Source organism: Pelophylax lessonae, assembly GCF_965119305.1.
Source record: "Pelophylax lessonae genome assembly, chromosome: 3".
Lineage (NCBI taxonomy): Eukaryota > Metazoa > Chordata > Amphibia > Anura > Ranidae > Pelophylax > Pelophylax lessonae.
In genome coordinates, this window is record NC_138770.1 from 73,942,726 (window position 1) to 73,961,052 (window position 18,327).

Sequence of the window (18,327 nt, forward strand, 5' to 3'; positions counted from 1 at the left end):
GGGGAAGAAGAGCTTCGGCGGGTCACGTGAGAGCGCCCAGCAGTGCGGTAAATAAGGTTTTCGCCACAATAAAGTTACAAAAGGAGACACACTGCACATTATATAATCTTTTTACAAAACTGATTCCTAATTTTACGATGCTTTAACCATTGTTTATTTTTTGGATTACAGAATGTCATAATGCTGACTCCTGAGCTGATAGGGGGAAAGAGGGAGAGAAGACAGAGGACACAGGAACTTTTTTTAAAAAACATTTTATTGTTTTATTCCAGGTGTTTTAGAACATATAGAGGGGTAAATAAATAAATAAGACATCCCCTGAAAATAAGCCCTTGTGTGTTTTTTGTACCAAAAATTATTATAAGACCTGGTCTTATTTTCGGGGAAACACGGTAGGCCTTGAACCCTCTCCAATGGATTCTCTGGTCATGTGTAGACGTTGGTGTAGATTGTGCCTGATTGAAGGGCTATTTGTCTTCTAGAATGTACCAAGAGACAAGAGGGCACCCAGTGCTCCTGCCAGCCCGGCTTTCACTTTGACATGGACAAGTGTGAATCCTTCCCGTCATGTCACATCCCACTGGAGATCGACTCGTACTGTGTCTGCACTCACCTGAATTCCAGCAGTGCCACGTATTGTGAAGAGCCGCCAGCAAGTAAGCGTATAATCACGGCCAAATCAGCTGTGGTGCAGCAAGTATCTTGCAAAAAACTGTAGCCAAACGCACAGGTGTGTGCAGACAGCCCCAGGCAGGAAGCCTGTACAAAGCAATGACAGGCTAACTGTAGCCGCTGCTGTCCACCACTGTCTGGAAGTAACCAAACATAGAGCAATTACCTGCAGATAAGGAGAGATGACTGCCCCTAGATGCTAGCTGCTTGCTTTCAAGGGTGATCATCTTTTTTTAAACGCAGGTAATCGCTCCATTTGGGAATACATCTATGGCCACTGACGGCCTGTCATTGCTTTGCACAGGCTACCTGGCTGTGGCCGTGTACACAAACCTGGGCTCCTGAAAAAATAACCCAAAATATTAGACACTATATGTTCCCTTTGACACAAAGAAGGAAGTGAACCCTATAAGGGGGACAGGCTGGACTGGTATTGGCAGAGATAAACCATGAAATAGACTAATGCACCCAGGAACAGTCCAAGCAGGTTTGTCCCACACTTTTTTTTTCAGCAAGGCAGCAAACAAACACAATCTGAATGCAGGAGGTCTTTGTACAGCAAGTCCATAGAATAAAACAAACAAAAGATCTGCGCGTCCAAGCCATTAACTAAATGGTTTCCCCAAAACAAACAATTAGCTCTTGTACCTTTTTAGTGTTCTGTCAGTAATCAGCCTTTTCACCCAGCAGCAGGCTCCCACAACAGAGCAAGAAAGAGCTCTGAGCATTAGTTAGCTCATATATAAAGGCCTGTCGACAGCTGGGACTAAAAATGAGATTTGGCTACCAGGATATTGACCTGAGAATAGGGGATTTATCCCACACAAACCTCCACAAAGTCTCTGGGCTCCAGGACCCAAAGCAGGACTTATTAAGTTGCTGAGAAAATACAGTTTGTTTTCTCTATATCATTCATAAAAAAACCTTGAAGCCCCTCAGGATGTAGGTGAGAAATCTAATGCCTCGTTTCCACTGAGCGATATGGTACGGTTCGGTACAGTTCAATACGGTTCGGTACGGAACACCTTGATCAGGCTTACATTTCCCTGCCAACAGTACCTTATGCCTCCTTTCCACTGAGTGGTACGGTACGGTTCGGTTCAGTACGGTACGGTTCGGAACGGTACACATTGCGTTTCCACTGCCAATAGTACCCTTTCATGATAGGCGTGGTGGCAGGAAAGCTGTGATAGACGATTCTCTGTCAACCAATCAAAGTTCTGCAGAGTGTAGCTCCACCCTGTTGGTACGGTACTAATGTGCTTGGTACCCCAACGAAAGGGTACCAAAAAATTGGTACGGTACGGTTCGGAATAAGGGTACCATTCATAATGGAAACGGCATAAATAGCGTACTGTACCGAACCGAACCGTACCAGAAAGCTCAGTGGAAACGAGCCATTACTTAACAGTACCTCAACAGTATTGCTCCACCCTGTTGGTACGTTACTAATGTGCTTGGTACCCCAACGAAAGGGTACCAAAAAAGTGGTACGGTACAGTTCGGAATAAGGGTACCATTTACAACTTTTGACAATGGAAACAGCAAAAATTGCGTACCGTACCGAACTGAGCTGTACCGTACCACTCAGTGGAAACGAGGCATAAGTGCCACCTACAATCCTGCCAGCCAGTGCCTCACAACCCCTAGTGATAAACCTCATGTGAATTCTCACTTCTACTACGTCCTTTTTCTCTGTGTGTTTACATTACTTACCTTTTGTTTGTAGCTTTTATATTATATGACCAAAAAGGCTTGTGGATATCTTAGCATCACATCTACTGTATATAAGCTTGTTTGACAGCCCATTCAAAACAATGGGCATTAATATGGAGTTGTCCCCTTATAGCAGCCTCTGCTCTTCTGGGAAGGCTTTCCACAAGATTTTTGAGTATGTCTGTGGGAATTTATGCCCATTTGTGAGGTCAGGTACTGATGTGGAGAAAGGAAGATGGAAAGCCGTCATGGCCCCTATGACTAAGCCCTGTGGGCGGGGTGAAATGGGTTAGAGAATGTCTTAAGAGGAGTTGGACTGAAGCTGCTTTCACCTTTTCTCACCAATGCGTTCCATCTTCCTTTCTCCACGTGTGTATGTAGAGCCAGGACGGTCTCTCTTAACACCAGCACCTGAATCTAATGTGAGTCACCAGAGTATTATGGGAGGACTGCTTGAAGCAACACCCAAAGTTTACGTCTTTAGTCGGGTACTGATGATGGATAAGGCCTGGCTCTTAATCAGCATTTCAGTTAATCCCAAAGGTGCTCAGTAGGGTTGGGGTCAGGGCTCAATGCAGGACACGTGAGTTCCTCCACACCAAACTCATCAAACCATACAACCATGTGTGTATGGAGATGGCTTTGTGCAAAGTCATCCTGGAATAGAAAAGGGCCTTCCCTAAACTGTTACCACCAGGATGGAAGAGCACCATTGTTTAAAATGTCTTTGTATGATGTAGCATTAACAGAAACCTTCACTGGAAACACCTGAACACAATCATTAACAGGAGCATCCACAAATCTTTGGTCATATAGTGCACTTTGTAAACTGCCACATCAAACCGTGGTGTTATATAGGGTCAATATTATTATAACAGATACATGTATTAATAACCCAAGTGGCTGTAGTCAATATTGTTTGTTCTTTTCGCATTGTGCAGTCCCAGGACGGGTGACACTATTTCCAAGTTCGGTCATCCATGGAAGTGACGTACGTCTGGAATTCTCCTCCACAGAAGATGTCTCCAACGTCCGATGGTTTCTGGTGAACCTGATGAGGGAGGAAGCAAAGGAGGTCCACAACGGCACCAAAGCCACCATTGTCACCTCCAGCAGGAAATCAACCCTCAGCATTGACAACATACCCAGGGACTGGGAAGGTGTTACATTTATATACTGTATGTTTGTTATGTACGAATACATCAGGGAGACCAAAGGTGCAGTAAATTAAGAGAAAATTAGACCCGGCTTTATTTTTCAGTGGTGCGTGGAAGGGATAGACCCTCTATTGGGCTGTTCTTGCTCCCTGTGACTACATTTCTCTCTGAGGTGTATTCACTATGTAGTCCTAGAGAGATGCCAACAGGGACTGTTGGTGGTGCCATTAGGCTTGGCATTGGCCACAGTCATTACAGGAAGGAAGGTTTGGGCTATTTCCTTAAAGGTATTCTTCATAACCAAGTCAGCAGTGGCCACTTCTATATTTATACCCAGAAAGATCCCTATAAAGTGCCAATTATAGTGGTACAGGTTCACTCTAATACAAAACCCTACATCACCTATATAAGTCAACTAAATTGTATTTATAGTTTTGTTTTTACTTTTTTAATGTGTTTTGAGAATGCTTTGTTTCCATGTCCCATCCCATCGGGGAGTGGGGGGAGTGTGGGGGGGGGGGGGTGATGATTTCTGTATATTTCCTATCCAGGAGCCACAACAGGAATTAAACTGGTGTCTCCTCTCAAAGATTTCTTATTTTTTACGTTTCCTATCACTTTCTAACCCTATGGTAATGATCACTAGGACAAATAGAGAAGGTGAATCTCCCTATCGAGAAAGCAGGCAGTTATAGAAACATTACAGGGGATTCTAACCCCTCACAACTCCAGCTAAAGTTAAAAAAGCCTTTCTAGTAGATAGGCTTAAAGGTGAACTCCAGTCTTCCCTTCAGTCTTGCACAGTTGTACAAGCTCCTTTCATTGATTGAAATTGCACACTGTGAGCTTCTCATAGTATGAATTAGAAGCCAGTGCAAGTCAGACAGAGCCAACTTCTTTTACTGTCTGGAGGACGTCCAGCATCATCTACACAAGTGGTGGTCAACTTTTCCAACATGAGAGCCACAGAGGCTGTGAACATACAGCATAACACAGGAAATGGTCAATGATTGTGGACAGGATAAAAGAGACTCTCAGAGACTGTGGATATAATACAAGAGATGATCAGACACTGTGGATATGGTATAGGAGATGTTCAGTGACTGTGGACATGATACAAGAGATGGTCAGAGACTGTGGACAGGATATAAGAGATGGTCAGATACTGTGTGCATGATACAAGAGATGGTCAGAGACTATGGTCATAAAATAAGAGATGGTCAGAGACTGCGGACATAATATAAGAGATGGTCAGATACTGTGTGCATGATACAAGAGATGGTCAGAGACTGCGGACATGATACAAGAGATGGTCAGAGACTGTGGACATAATATAAGAGAGGGTCAGAGACTGTGGACAAGATACAAGAGTTGATCAGAGACTGTACATGGCACAAGAGATGATGAGAGACTGTGGACATGCTACAAGAGATGGTCAGAGACTGTGGACATGATACAAGAGATGGTCAGAGACTGTGGACATGATACAAGAGATGGTCAGAAACTGTGGACATGATGCAAGAGATGATCAGAGACTGTGGACATGGCACAAGAGATGGTAAGAGAACTGCAGACATAATGCAGGAGATAATCAGAGACCGCAAACACGATTCAATAGATGGTCAAAGGCTGCAGACATGATTCAATAGATGATCAGAGACTGCAGACATGACACACGAGATGATCGGAGACTGCAAACACGATTCAATAGATGATCAGAGATTTCAGACATGATACAAGAGAAGACTGTGGATGTAATACAGATTGGTGTCTGCAGGGCCCCAAGTAGCACACAAAAAAGTGCCAAAGGGCTACAGGTTGATATCAAGGGATCTAGATCTTTCCTTCCCAGCCTGACTGTCCATGGCTCGTCCCTTACATTCATTGGATTTCAGTTCTTTTAATCATGGAGACTTATCTTCATATGTAGGTGTTATCTAGAGTGGCCTACATGCTAAAACACATAAAAATGATCACCGTGCAGCAAAATGAATTCCCTATGAACAAAAGCCAACTAGAACAAATCTTTGATTTACACCCAGAGTAAATTCAATATTCTTTAACAAATGTTTGGCTCAATCAAATCAAAATAAAACACCATGATATAGAGTACAACACATATGTGCATATATAAAATCAGTGAAACATGAAAAAACTATATAAATATACTGTACATAGCCCATGAACATCCACAACTGTACCTTAATGACATTCCACGGCACAAGTGACCAAAACATTTCCGTGGTTGATCCTCATTGTGAAATCACCCGAGGAATTACCTCTTGATTATAGGAGGTCAATGGTAATAATAAGCTTAATGCCAACTAAAAGCATCTCTCCCAGGATCAGTACCAAAGGCAGGACTCCGCATACCCCCATCTGCGTGACAATATCTCCCATAGAGTAGTCCCTCAGTAAAAAAAAGTACAGAAACCTCTAATGCTCTCCGTGAGGATTGATTTTATTAAAATTAACAGTAGTTATACTCACATAAAATGGATAAAACCCAGCATATAGACAGCACAGCATACATCAGTAAATGACAGGTAAACTGCTATGGCATCTCCTACTCCATCTCTGACTCATTTGGCATGTAGCAGTCCTATCCAGTGTGATGACGTCGTAAGGGAAGCCCCACCTTACGCGTTACATTCCTGGGGCTGCACTTCGGGATGTCATTTTTGACCTCCTATAATTAAGAGGTCACTCCTCCGGTGAGCATATAATAAGAATTAATTGTTCACAGTGGTGTTGTGGGAGGAAGTTTTGTGATTTCACTACGCGGATCAACCACGGAAATTGTTTGGTCACTTGTTCTGCCGTAAGGTGGCGCTAAGAGCCACTTGTGGATGTTCATGAACTTGCACTATGTACAGTATATTTATATTGTTTTTTCATGTTTCGCTGATTAGATATATGCACATATGTGTTGTACTTTATATTGCTGTGTTTTGTTTTGATTTTCATAAAGTGCTGCGCATTTGTTAATGACTATTGCGTGCTAAAACAGCCCACTCCTCCAGACCGACATCCACCTGTCAAGGCATTTTGATATTTGCATAAGTCTTTCCAATTACATGCCTATTGCTTGCATCAGGGCTGAGGGTTCTTGTGAGGAGGACTGAGGCAGGGTGCTGTGATGTTTTCAGGAAGCTACGTACAGCACCCCTTCCATCAACCATAATCTGCCTGCATTGCATAGAAAAGAATAAATACCCAGTGATGACACTACTGGGTCTAAAATAAGCTATGTAATATAAACAGAAAGATTTTAGGTAAACATTTAAATTGCCAGTAGCACCCTCCTAGGTAGGTGCTAGGATCAGTGTTTAATCGTTTTTGGTTTTTCTGCTTAACAGAGAGACAGCTAGGTACATTTAATTCCTGTCTGCTTAACAGAGAGCGGTGATCGGCTAGTGTAGTCTGCTCAGTGTGCTGTGGTACTGCTCATGCTGTCTTGAAGTTTCACTGTGTCCTAGCAACTATGTAAAGTGCTGGATAGTAGGTAGAAACCATGCATATGGGAGCATGAATATTCATACAGCCCTGGCCAATTACAAGGGGAGGTACCCTAATGCATGCTGGGTGTCTGTATTTATATTCTAGGAGCACATGAGCACTTGGTTCTTTCCTAGCAGAGGATTGCACCAAGCTGGGGGAGAGATGCCGTCTCCCCTAACACTTGCTGCCATGTGGCCTCAGGTGGGCAACTGAGGGCCTGGATTGAGAGAGATTGTGCTGCAATGTGGCCTCAAGTGGGCGACCTGAGGGCCTGGATTGGGAGAGCTTGTGCTGCCATGTGGCCTGAGGTAGGTGACCTAAGAGCTTAGATTAAGAGAGATTGTGCTGCCATGCGGCCTCAGGTGGGGACCTAAAGGATTTGGATTGAGAGAGAGTGTGCTGCCATGTGGCCTCAGGTGGACAACCTAACGGCCTGGATTGAGAGAGATTTTGCTGCCATGTGGCCTCAGCTGGGTGACCTGAAGGCCTAAATTGAGAGAGATTGTGCTGCCATGCTGCCTTATATGGGCCACCTGAGGGCCTGGATTGAGAGAGATTGTGCTGCCATGTGGCCAAAGGTGGGTAACCTGAGGGCCTGGATTAGGAGAGATTTTGCACCACATGGCCTCAGACGGGCGTTCTGAGAGCCTGGATGGAGAGAGATTATGCTGCCTTGTGGCCTAGATGGGTGACCTAAGGGCCTGAATTGAGAGAGATTTTGCTGCCTTGTGGCCTCAGGTGGGAAACCTGAGGGCCTAGAATGAGAGAGAGTGTGCCGCCATGTGGCCTCAGGTGGGCCACCTGAGGGCTGGAATTGAGAGTGATTGTGCTGCCATGTGGCCTCAGATGGGTGACCTGAGGGCCTGGATTCAGAGATTGTGCACCATGTGGCCTCAGGTGGGTGACCTGAAGGCCTGGATTGAGAGAGATTGTGCTGCCATGCGGCCTCAGGTGGGTGACCTGATTGCCTGGACTAAGAGAGACTGTGCTGCCATGTGGCCTCAGCTGGGTGACCTGAGAGCCTGGATTGAGAGAGGCTGTGCTGCCATGTGGCCTTAGGTGGGTGAACTGAGGGCCTGGATTGAGAGATTGTGCTGCCATGTGGCCTTAGGTGTGCAACCTGAGGGCCTGGATTGAGAGAGATGGTGCTGCCATGTGGCCTTAGGTGGGTGACCTGGGGGGCCTGGATTGAGAGAGAGTGTGCCAACATGTGGCCTCAGGTGGGCCACCTGAGGTCTGGAATTGAGAGTGATTGTGCTGCCATGTGGCCTCAGGTGGGTGACCTGAGTTGGCCTGAATTCAGAGATTGTGCACCATTGGGCCTCAGGTGGGTGATCCGAAGGCCTGGATTGAGAGAGATTGTGCTGCCATGCGGCCTCAGGTGGGTGACCTGAGGGCCTGGACTAAGAGAGACTGTGCTGCCATGTGGCTTCAGCTGGGTGACCTGAGAGCCTGGATTGAGAGAGATTGTGGTGCTTAGTGGCCTCAGATGGGTGACCTGAGGGCCTGGATTAAAAGAGATTGTGCTGTCATGCAGTCTCAGGTGGGTGACCTGAGGGCCTGGATTGAGATAGATTGTGCTGCAATGAGGCCTCAGGTGGGCGACCTGAGGGCCTAAATTGAGAGAGATTGTGCTGCCATGTGGCCTCAGCTGGGCCACTCGAGGGCTGAGCTTGAGAGAGATTATGCTGCCATGTGGCCTCAGGTAGGGCGACCTGAGGGCCTGGATTGAGAGATTATGCTGCCATGTAGCCTCGGGGGGTGACCTGAGGGCCTGGATTAAGAGATTATGCTGCCATGTGGCCTTAGGTAGGCAGCCTGAGGGCTGGAATTGAGAGAGATTGTGCTGCCATGTGGCCTCAGGTGGGCCACCTGAGGGCCTGAATTGAGAGATTGTGCTGCCATGTGGCCTTAGGTGGGCAACCTGCATTCCTGGATTGAGAGAGGCTGTGCTGCCATGTGGCCTTAGGTGCGCAACCTGAGGGCCTGGATTGAGAGAGATGGTGCTGCCATGTGGCCTCAGGTGGGTGACCTGAGGGCCTGGATTGACAGAGATTGTGCTGCCATGTGGCCTCAGCTGGGTGACCTAAGGTCCTGGATTAACAGAGATTGTGCTGCTATGTAGCCTCAGATGTGGGTGACCTGAGAACCTGGATTGAGAGAGATTGTGCTGCCTTGTGGCCCCAGATGGGTGACTTGAGGGCCTGGATTGAGAGAGATTGTGCTGCCATGTGGCCTCAGGCAGGCGACCTGAGGGCCTGAATTAAGAGAGACTCTGCTGCCATGTGGCCTCAAATGGGACCTGAGGGCCTTGATTGAGAGAGATTTTGCTGCCCTGTGGCCTCAGGTGGGAATCCTGAGGGCCTGAAGTTAGAGAGAGAGAGACCCGGTTCCACAGAGAGCTAGCTGAAGGGGCTTTCTATTGAAGATCTGGTCTGGTATCATTAGTATTGAGTGTCCCTTGGAAGTTGGAAAGAGGCCACCAGCTGTCCCTGGATATTTTGTGAGTACAGACAACCTAAAGGATCTATAGCCTTGTGCTTTTAACCCGGTCTGGTGTGCTATATAATCAGCTGAGGGTCTAAACCAGTGGTTCTCAAATCCGGTCCTCGGGACCCACTAACAGGCCAGATTTTAAGTATTACCTTGGGGGATGCAGACTAGAATACTGCAATCACTGAGAAGCAAATGAGATCACCTGTGATGTAATTTAGTTATCTTGCAAACCTGGCCTGTTGGTGGGTCCCGAGGACCGGATTTGAGAACCACTGGTCTAAACAAGAGAACACTGCCGTGTGTTCTGAAGAGCTTTGTCCAAGATTGCAGAGTGAAGTCTTCATCTGCCTTCTGCAAGGACTTCACTACAGTTCTACAATGAAGCTAGAGTCTTTAGTGGGAACAGTTCTATTTCTTGAAGTATCCCACTATATCCCCTTCCCTATCCAAGCCCTCTCCAAAAAATAAAACAATCAAAAAAAAGCAAATCCCCCCAGACTGGTCCATTGAAGACAACGAGCAGAAGTGTGTACCTGGCTGTGTGAAACTACCTTGTGCCTGGCTGTGGGGCAAAAATAGAAAGACCCGGGCAAAATAGCAGTGGCTCCTTCGGGGGGTAGTGCTACATGCCTTTTAATGACATTGTTGCATATCATCATTTTCATGTGATCAGCTGGAAATAACCAGATTTCTAACAGGATTTCATGAAAGTGTTGTTTTTTTTTCTACAAAGTGATAATAAATGAAATTGATTAAAGTTAATTTGCTGACTTGGATGTAAAATGTGCAGAGGGGAATTCTTCTGCAGAGCTATTAGGTAATTTTAGAAAAGATTAAACCTTTCTAATGAAAGGCTGCGGGGCCCCTGTGGGAGGTTAGGATGTCTGAGGATGACTGTGTTCACTACAGAAGCTTTATTATATGTATTTATACAACCTAAGGGAGGACAACCTAAATACCTACAATTATTTTTATTCCAGTGTGATCCTCATTACAGTAAGCATCTACTGGGAATGTTCCTATTTATAAATCCGATAACTGAGAATCAAAAACTGATTACACTTATTTTTATATTTAAAGTACATCTATAGCAATTAAAAAAAAAAAAAGGTTTGATTTCCCTTCACTTCCTGTCCCACAGCCAGAGGAAGTGAGAGGAAATCTCTGCAAATTAACCACTTTAAGAGCGGAAGGATTTACCCCCTTCCTGCCCTATTTTGCGATTCAGCACTGCATTACTTTAATGGACAATTGCGCGATAGTGTTGACCTTCTTTTACCACAAATAGAGCTTTCTTTTGGTGGTATTTGATCACCTGTGCGATTCTTATTTTTTGCACTATAAACAAAAAAAGAGCGACAATTTTGAAATTGCTATAGGATATTGTAAAAAAAACAATTTAAAAATCAAAATTTTTTAACATTTTAGGCCAATTTGTTTTCTGCTACATATTTTTGGTAAATAAAATCGCAATAAGCGTATTTTGATTGGTTTGCGCAAACGTTATTGCGTCTACTAACTACAGGAAAGATTTATATAATTTTTATTGTTTTTTTTTTTTTACTAGTAATGGTGGCAATCTGAGATTTTATGCGGGTCTGCGACATTGCGGCGGACAGATTGGACCCCTAACTGACATTTTTTACACTTTTGGGAGTACCAGTGATATTACTACAGTAGTCAGTGCTATTTCTTATTTCACTTTCAATAATAATGGTAAACAGGACGAATAGAGAGGGTGAATCTCCTTGAAGGAGGACAGACTGATGTTCTAATCCCTCTACACTCTGTCAAAAACTGAAAAAAAAAAAGGTTTTGCATTTCGTTATACTTTAAACTTCAGCAAACAAAAAAAGCCAAAAACTCACATCTGCAGAAGAACAACTGCATGCAATACACAGCATGCCATTGCCCAGGACACCTTGTGTTCCACAGGACGAGAAGCAGAAAAACGGAAGTGACGGACGTGATTGTGCTTCACCGCCTGCCGCATGGGTATGGGTGCGTCAGTTCGCGGGAGCAGTCCTGAGGGCAAGCGAGTGCGCGCCGAAAGCGGCGCGCGCTCGCCCCCACTAGGCAGTGGGGATACCGATGCATGGGACCGACGGCACCGATTGCTGCCGGGCACCCGCAATCGCTCCCCAATGAGAGAGAGAACAACAGTCAGCTGTTGTAAACACAACAGACCATTGTTCTCTCTGAAATGATCACAGAGCGCCTGTGATCCTCCTATTTAGGATCACAGGTCTCTGTGTACATTTCACAAGCCCATCCCCCACACAGTTAGAAAACACTCCCCTAGACTCACACTTAACCTGATGATCGCCCCTGGGTTAACCCCTTCCCTGCCAGTGACACTGTCTGGTGCCGTAGAAACTCCTGAGGATCTCCTTCAGTGGGCTAGTGCTGCCTAGATGAACAGCATACCGCCACCCCTTCAGCAGAAGCCATCCTCATGTAACATTACAGTGTAATACAGTACTGGGACCTGTACTAAACTGTTCCTTTCTACATAGCGAGAAAGCAGAGAAATGGGATTTTTAAAGTGCCAAGAAAAACAAATTGATAAAAAAAATTAACACAATTGTATTGAAATAATACATGTAGCAGGTTTTCCAGGCCTGTGGCCTGATGTGGGTCTGCCATTGTTACCGGCTACCTCTCCAGCCCATGTGAGCTGCGACCCTGGGTGTGAGAACTGAGACATTGACAACTCCGGCATCTTTGTTTTGTGGTTTTATTGTAGATAAGGGGATGGGAGAAGGGAATGAGTGGGATACTCCTTAGGGTCAACTAAATACACTTGGGACTTTATCCAGGAAAAATGTCTGTTAATGCTGCCTTGACGCCAGCCGGCAATAGCCAACGCTCACTAACTCTGAGAACACACTGTAACCCGATAGAAGTGCTGAATCCTTGACTTTAAGTCCAGAAGATCCAGGACTGTGGATTATAGATCTACTGACACTGCGGTACTGCAAAGTCACTGACTACTCCCCCCCCCCAGCCTTGCACTGGCTTAAGGTAGTTTGTTATAGGTTCCTGTATTTCTGCAACTCTCAACTGACACTCTGTACAATTCAGGGCCCAAACTGCAGGTGCCCCCTTTAACCTTGAACTCTTCGTGGTTCACTGACTCTGTACCCGCTCAGTAACTTCACGGTCCTCAACCTAGGTACCCCCTTTTCTCAGCTAGCTGACACTGGATCTTAGAACCTCTTCCGGAGCGGTCCCCTCTGACTCTGGCAGACCCCCAGGGGCAATCCTCAGTACTCACGACCTGTTCAGGCTTTCCTGGGACTGGACCACTCTCGCTCTCTGCAGGTTCTCGGCACACCGGATCCCCACAGCTCAACTCAGCACTCTCTGGATTCTCAGGCGACACCCCGAGACATCCACTTCCTCAGACAGGAGGAGAGACAGCCGCACTCTCCCTCCTGGGACTCTGCTCCCGCCAAAGACACCGATTCATGCGTCCCCTTCAGACTTATACCCTCCCCCAGAATCCTCTGCAGCAGAATCTGCCTCTTGGGGTAGATACAAGCCTGAATGTGTCTCTGATTGGGTTTCCTCCACGGCCCTATCAGAAGCTTCCAATAGAGCCAGTGGGGAGACTCCCCTTCTCAGAGGACACACTTGGGAGCCATAACAACCTGTAGTGATGAATTGGTGCGCTAAACACAGATAAGTGACTGTAGAAAATCAATCCATATGACAAAACATATTATTGACACCATAAATGACTCTTCAAACAATAAATTCCAAAATAAATCAAGTCCATCAAAAAAAATCCAATTTAAATTCAAAAATTCAAATGAAACGTGACTGGTGATTACATGTATAGGGTATTTTCAAGAAACGGTGACATCCACGTGAGTTAAGATCCCATCACCAACTGCTTGTCCTGCTTACCAGATGTCTATAACTCAAGCAGTATATCACAGCAAATAACATGCACATCCACCTTCGTGCAACCACAAAGCAGAGCCTCTTACCAAATGTAAAAGTTAATGAGCATGGGATATATTTCTTGATCCGATCAGGATGTAGCAAATGGCTATCTGGATGGGCTTTTTCACTCAGACCCCAAGGATGCGGTCTCTTCTTATAGGCTGGTAATAAGGATGTAAAAAGGCATCTGGACATCCAGATAAAGCCATCTGCTCATTGATTTAAGTTTCAAAAAATCTGCAGGAACCTGCTAAGTGTCCTGTGTCCAATGGGCCTTTATGACCAATATTCCCAGAAAGCACAAGGCGATCGGCTACTTCTCCTCTACTTCTAGGCACTTTTTTCTCCTTCTCGTGCTCAGATCCACTTAGTCATACAAAAAAAAAAAATCCATTTAGACAAGAAATCCTTAAAAAGGGAGGCTGTAGAGAAAGCCTGGCAGTGGAGGGATGGGGAGGAGAGTCTGGTTTGTATCCTGTGCGCTCAGCGGTTATTTCTATGGATTCCTAAAGCTCTGCTGCAGCAGGATCCTCTCTTCTTCTCCTTCTTGTGCACTGCTTGACTCAGCTGACTCCTGTGCTCGGGATGCAATGCTGCCGCCTCACAGGAGTCAGCTGAGTCAAGCACACCCTGGAGTTCCCTGGAGTTCCCTATGCGAGCTGAGCCTTATTCAAAGAGACCTTAAGGATAGCTTGGAGGCATTTGTGGACCATTTATGCTGTTTGAGACCCCCTATAATCAAGGGGTCCACCAGTTCTGGTAAGGAGTATTTACCCCTGAACACTGGGTGGAGAGAGTTTTATGGTGGAGGTCCCTCACTTGAAGATAGAGTGTATCCAGTCTGTTCTGAGAGGTCCGTGTTGCACTGGGCACTTTAAGGACTTCTTATATTCAATTTTATCCACTATGCTTTTTCCTAGCACCTATCTGTAGGGTGCTACCAGGCCCGGATTGGCCAATCGGGAGCATCGGGAGAATTCCCGGTGGGCTGGTCCAGTGCAGGGCCGGTACAAGGGGTGGAACAATTTATTGTAGGAAAGGGGAGGGGGGCGCAGCGGAGGTGAAGTGCTTAGGGCTCGGGTTTACTGTCAGCATCTTCTGTCTGCTTCTGTCCCGACCGTAAGCCCGCCCACCACCTGCATTGCTTTAGTATTCTTAGTTCTGTGTCTAGGTTGAGTCCCAGCATTTTCTGCATCTTCTGTCCCCGCCCACCTCCTATCAGACCTGTAGTTAATGGTCTAGGGAAGTGCTGTACGTGGTGGGCGGGCCAGTGGGCGGGGATAGAGGCCGGCAGAAGAGGAAGAAAATGTCGGGACTACATCCCTGGCACGCAGAGCTAAGAACACTAAAGCAATTCAGGTGGTGGGCGGGCTGACAGACGGGGACAGAAGCAGAAAGAAGATGCCCAGATTAAACCCAAGAACACTGAAGAATTACAGGTACAATGCAGAGATCTACTAATATTAAGAAGCTATGCTTCACTTAGGCACCGCATATGTTGTCTTCCAAAACTGTGCTGAAATGTATGCATTATACTATAGTGACATGGACTTTTAAATAATAGCAATCCTTATAAATAATTATTAAAGTGCATAAATGTAAAAAATTAATAAAATATACATAAAGTGCTCTGTGACATTCATGTAAACATCCGTATCCAAAAGAATATAACTGTGTGTATATAACACTGCAATCAATTAAAGTGCTTAGTGCTCACGAAATACCCAATTAAATACAATTATATATATATATATATATATATAAAACACTTCAAACAAATAAAAGTGCTTTTGTGCTCAGTGCTACTATAATTTGATCACTCAAAGTTCAGTGCAAAAAAATTGTCCAATATTCTCCCAGAGAATTATTCGCGACCATGCAGGGGAACAGTGGCGGTGGGTATCTCCTATTCACCCGTGCAGTATTATCTGGGGTGTGCGCTTACCAGAGGCATATGATCCCTGTTACCTTATGGCAACCAGGATCCGCCTCCCTGCAGAGTTTAGCTGGAACACACGCCGGATGCCGGACTAGTAGCCGGGGAGGAGCGACGTGATTTGCACCTGAGGGCTTGCTATTCTCCGTGATCCGGTAATTAGTATATACAGCTATTCAGCATAATGCTACATAGGCATTCATTGATTTTATATTTTGTATGAGTTTTAATGAACCTGTAATAAAGGATACGATTATTGAACATACTACACCATGAGAAGTCCCTTGTCTCTCTCCTATTATTTACCCTGAGACATATACGTGATCCCAAACACAGGAAAAGTGGACGAGAGGACCATTCAACGGCTAAATATTAGCTAAAAAGCGTTCAGGATCCTGGTTGCCATAAGGTAACAGGGATCATATCCCTCTGGTAAGCGCACACCCCAGATAATACTGCACGGGTGAATAGGAGATACCCACCACCACTGTTCCCCTCAATGGTTGCGAATACTTCTCTGGGAGAATATTGGACAATTTTTTTGCACTGAACTTTGAGTGATCAAATTATAGTAGCACTGAGCACAAAAGCACTTTTATTTGTTTGAAGCGTTATATATATATATATATATATATATATATATATAATTGTATTTAATTGGGTATTTCATGAGCACTAAGCACTTTAATTGATTGCAGTGTTATATACACACAGTTATATTCTTTTGGGTACGGATGTTTACATGAATGTCACAGAGCACTTTATGTATATTTTATTAATTTTTGACATTTATGCACTTTAATAATTATTTATAAGGATTGCTATTATTTAAAAGTCCATGTCACTATAGTATAATACATACATTTCAGCACAATTTTGGAAGACAAGATATGCGCTGCCTAATTGAAGCATAGCTTCTTAATATTAGTAGAGTACTCTTTCCCTATTGGTGATTGTAAGGTAGCTGCAGTTTTGTTCACCGCTATATATAATTTAATGAATTTAGTAATCATTTGGCGCGAATATCTATAGCACTTGCACAATGCAGTGATGTTCTGCTCTTTTCAGCTGAGCACTGTGGATATGATTGATAAATAGGGGAGTACTCAGCAGAAATATTTTTAAAGTGACTTTGTGCTATTACAGTAAAATATGTTGGAGGCACCTTGCTGTATGTATTTTCCATTTAGGTGACTATTATATCAGGTTCACACTAATGCGTTTTCTGTGACTCACATTTGCGCAGGCACAGCAGCCGATTCATTTAAATGGGCTACTGTACCTGCAGGAAACACAGGAAAAAGGCCCCTGCACCTTTATGAAAACGCAGCCGCAGCAAAATTGCATGGTGCAAAAGTACCATGCAATTTCCCGCACCAAAAAATGTGCTGTAAAAGAGCAGGGAATTTTTCCTGCAGGTGGTTGTGGGAATATGTGCCATTTACACGCTGTCCCGCACATGCAACCACCTGTAACAGTGTGAACCTAGCCATGGGCTCATTTACACTTGCGGTTGGCGGGCAATAAAACATGTTGCTGAGCCTCATTTTACAGCTCCCTATCACTACCGCCATTTAAGCTGCAGAGGCAGCAGCTAGAGGTTTACAGATGCCACTGCTGCAAGGTGGGGGGGGGGGCAGTGTAGGTGTCAGTGAAGGGGTCAGTGTAGGGGGGTCAGTGTAGGTGTCAGTGAAGGGGTCAGTGTAGGGGGGTCAGTGTAGGTGTCAGTGTAGGGGGGTCAGTGTAGGTGTCAGTGAAGGGGTCAATGTAGGCGGGTCAGTGTAAGGGTTCAGTGAAGGGAAGTGTCAGTGTAGGGGGGTCAGTGTAGGGGTCAGTGTAGGGGTCAGTGTAGGGGGAGCAGTGTAGGGCGGGTCAGTCTTTCCCTCTTTCTTTCCACCCCACCTACTTGCTCTCTCTCCTTCCCTCTTTCTTTCCACCCCTGTCTATCTCTCTCTCTCGCTCCCTGCCTCTCCTTCCCTCTTTATTTCACTCCTCCTTCTCTCTCTCTCACTGAATAAATTACAAGGCTGTAGAGAACAGTGCGCCATTGCAAACTTATATTCAGAGGTTTTAATTACATTATTTTAATATAGGGAGTCGTGAACTAAAGTGGGCCAGTCTAAGGCATGAAACTCCAGGGCTGAAAATGAGTCCCACTCCGGCCCTGGGTGCTACATACATTTAAAAGCAATTTTCCACATATGAAATCATAGCACAGTAGTCATATGATTATGGTACAAATGCAGTGGCTCCCGCTCAACATGTTTCGCCAGCTTGTCGCTTCCTCCGGAGACTTTAGTGAGTACCGCATACATAATCGCTAGAAATTAGAAAATAGCATATTTGTCACAGAAACAACTACCATGGATAAAGGTAGATTCTCACACCAATTTTACAACACATTCATTTTTAATTTCTCAAAAATGCATATGGCTTGAGGGTCATCATTATAATTCCCTCTTACCTGACTGTGCATAAAGTATTTTTAGTGTACAGCATATCAGGAGGATGGTCATACAGGGATATTAGTGAAACTGCAGAGAGTGATACTGGATCCCCAGTCGGGTCTATGCAGAAAAAAGGGGAATAAACTATAAATAAAGAGCAAATGTATCCACCATAATACACTAATACATGGTGGATAAATTTGCTCTTTATTTATAGCTTATTCCCCTTTTTTTCTGCATAGACCCGACTGGGGATCCAGTATCCCTCTCTTATGTACAGTCAGGTAAGAGGGCTTTATAATGATGACCTTCAGGCCATGTCCATTTTTGAGAAATCAAATTGATGTGTTGTAAAATTGGTGTGAGAATCTACCTTTATCTATGGTAGTTGTTTCTGTGACTAATATGCCGTTTTGTAATTTTACCTGTTTAGCATAGGTCCCAGTATTGT

At 44.9% G+C, this 18,327-nt stretch overlaps 1 protein-coding gene across 1 annotated transcript in view; it reads left to right on the forward strand.

Moving 5' to 3' along the window:
- The first annotated feature begins 411 nt into the window (after positions 1–411).
- The window catches only part of LOC309551052 (adhesion G-protein coupled receptor F3-like), a 41,030-nt gene continuing 23,114 nt past the window's right edge, over positions 412–18,327 (forward strand). The window contains exons 1-2 of the mRNA XM_082251493.1: positions 412–656; positions 3,330–3,548. Coding sequence (XP_082107619.1) covers positions 542–656; positions 3,330–3,548 — 334 coding nt within the window. The 5' untranslated portion in view covers positions 412–541. The remainder of the gene's footprint in view (positions 657–3,329; positions 3,549–18,327) is intronic.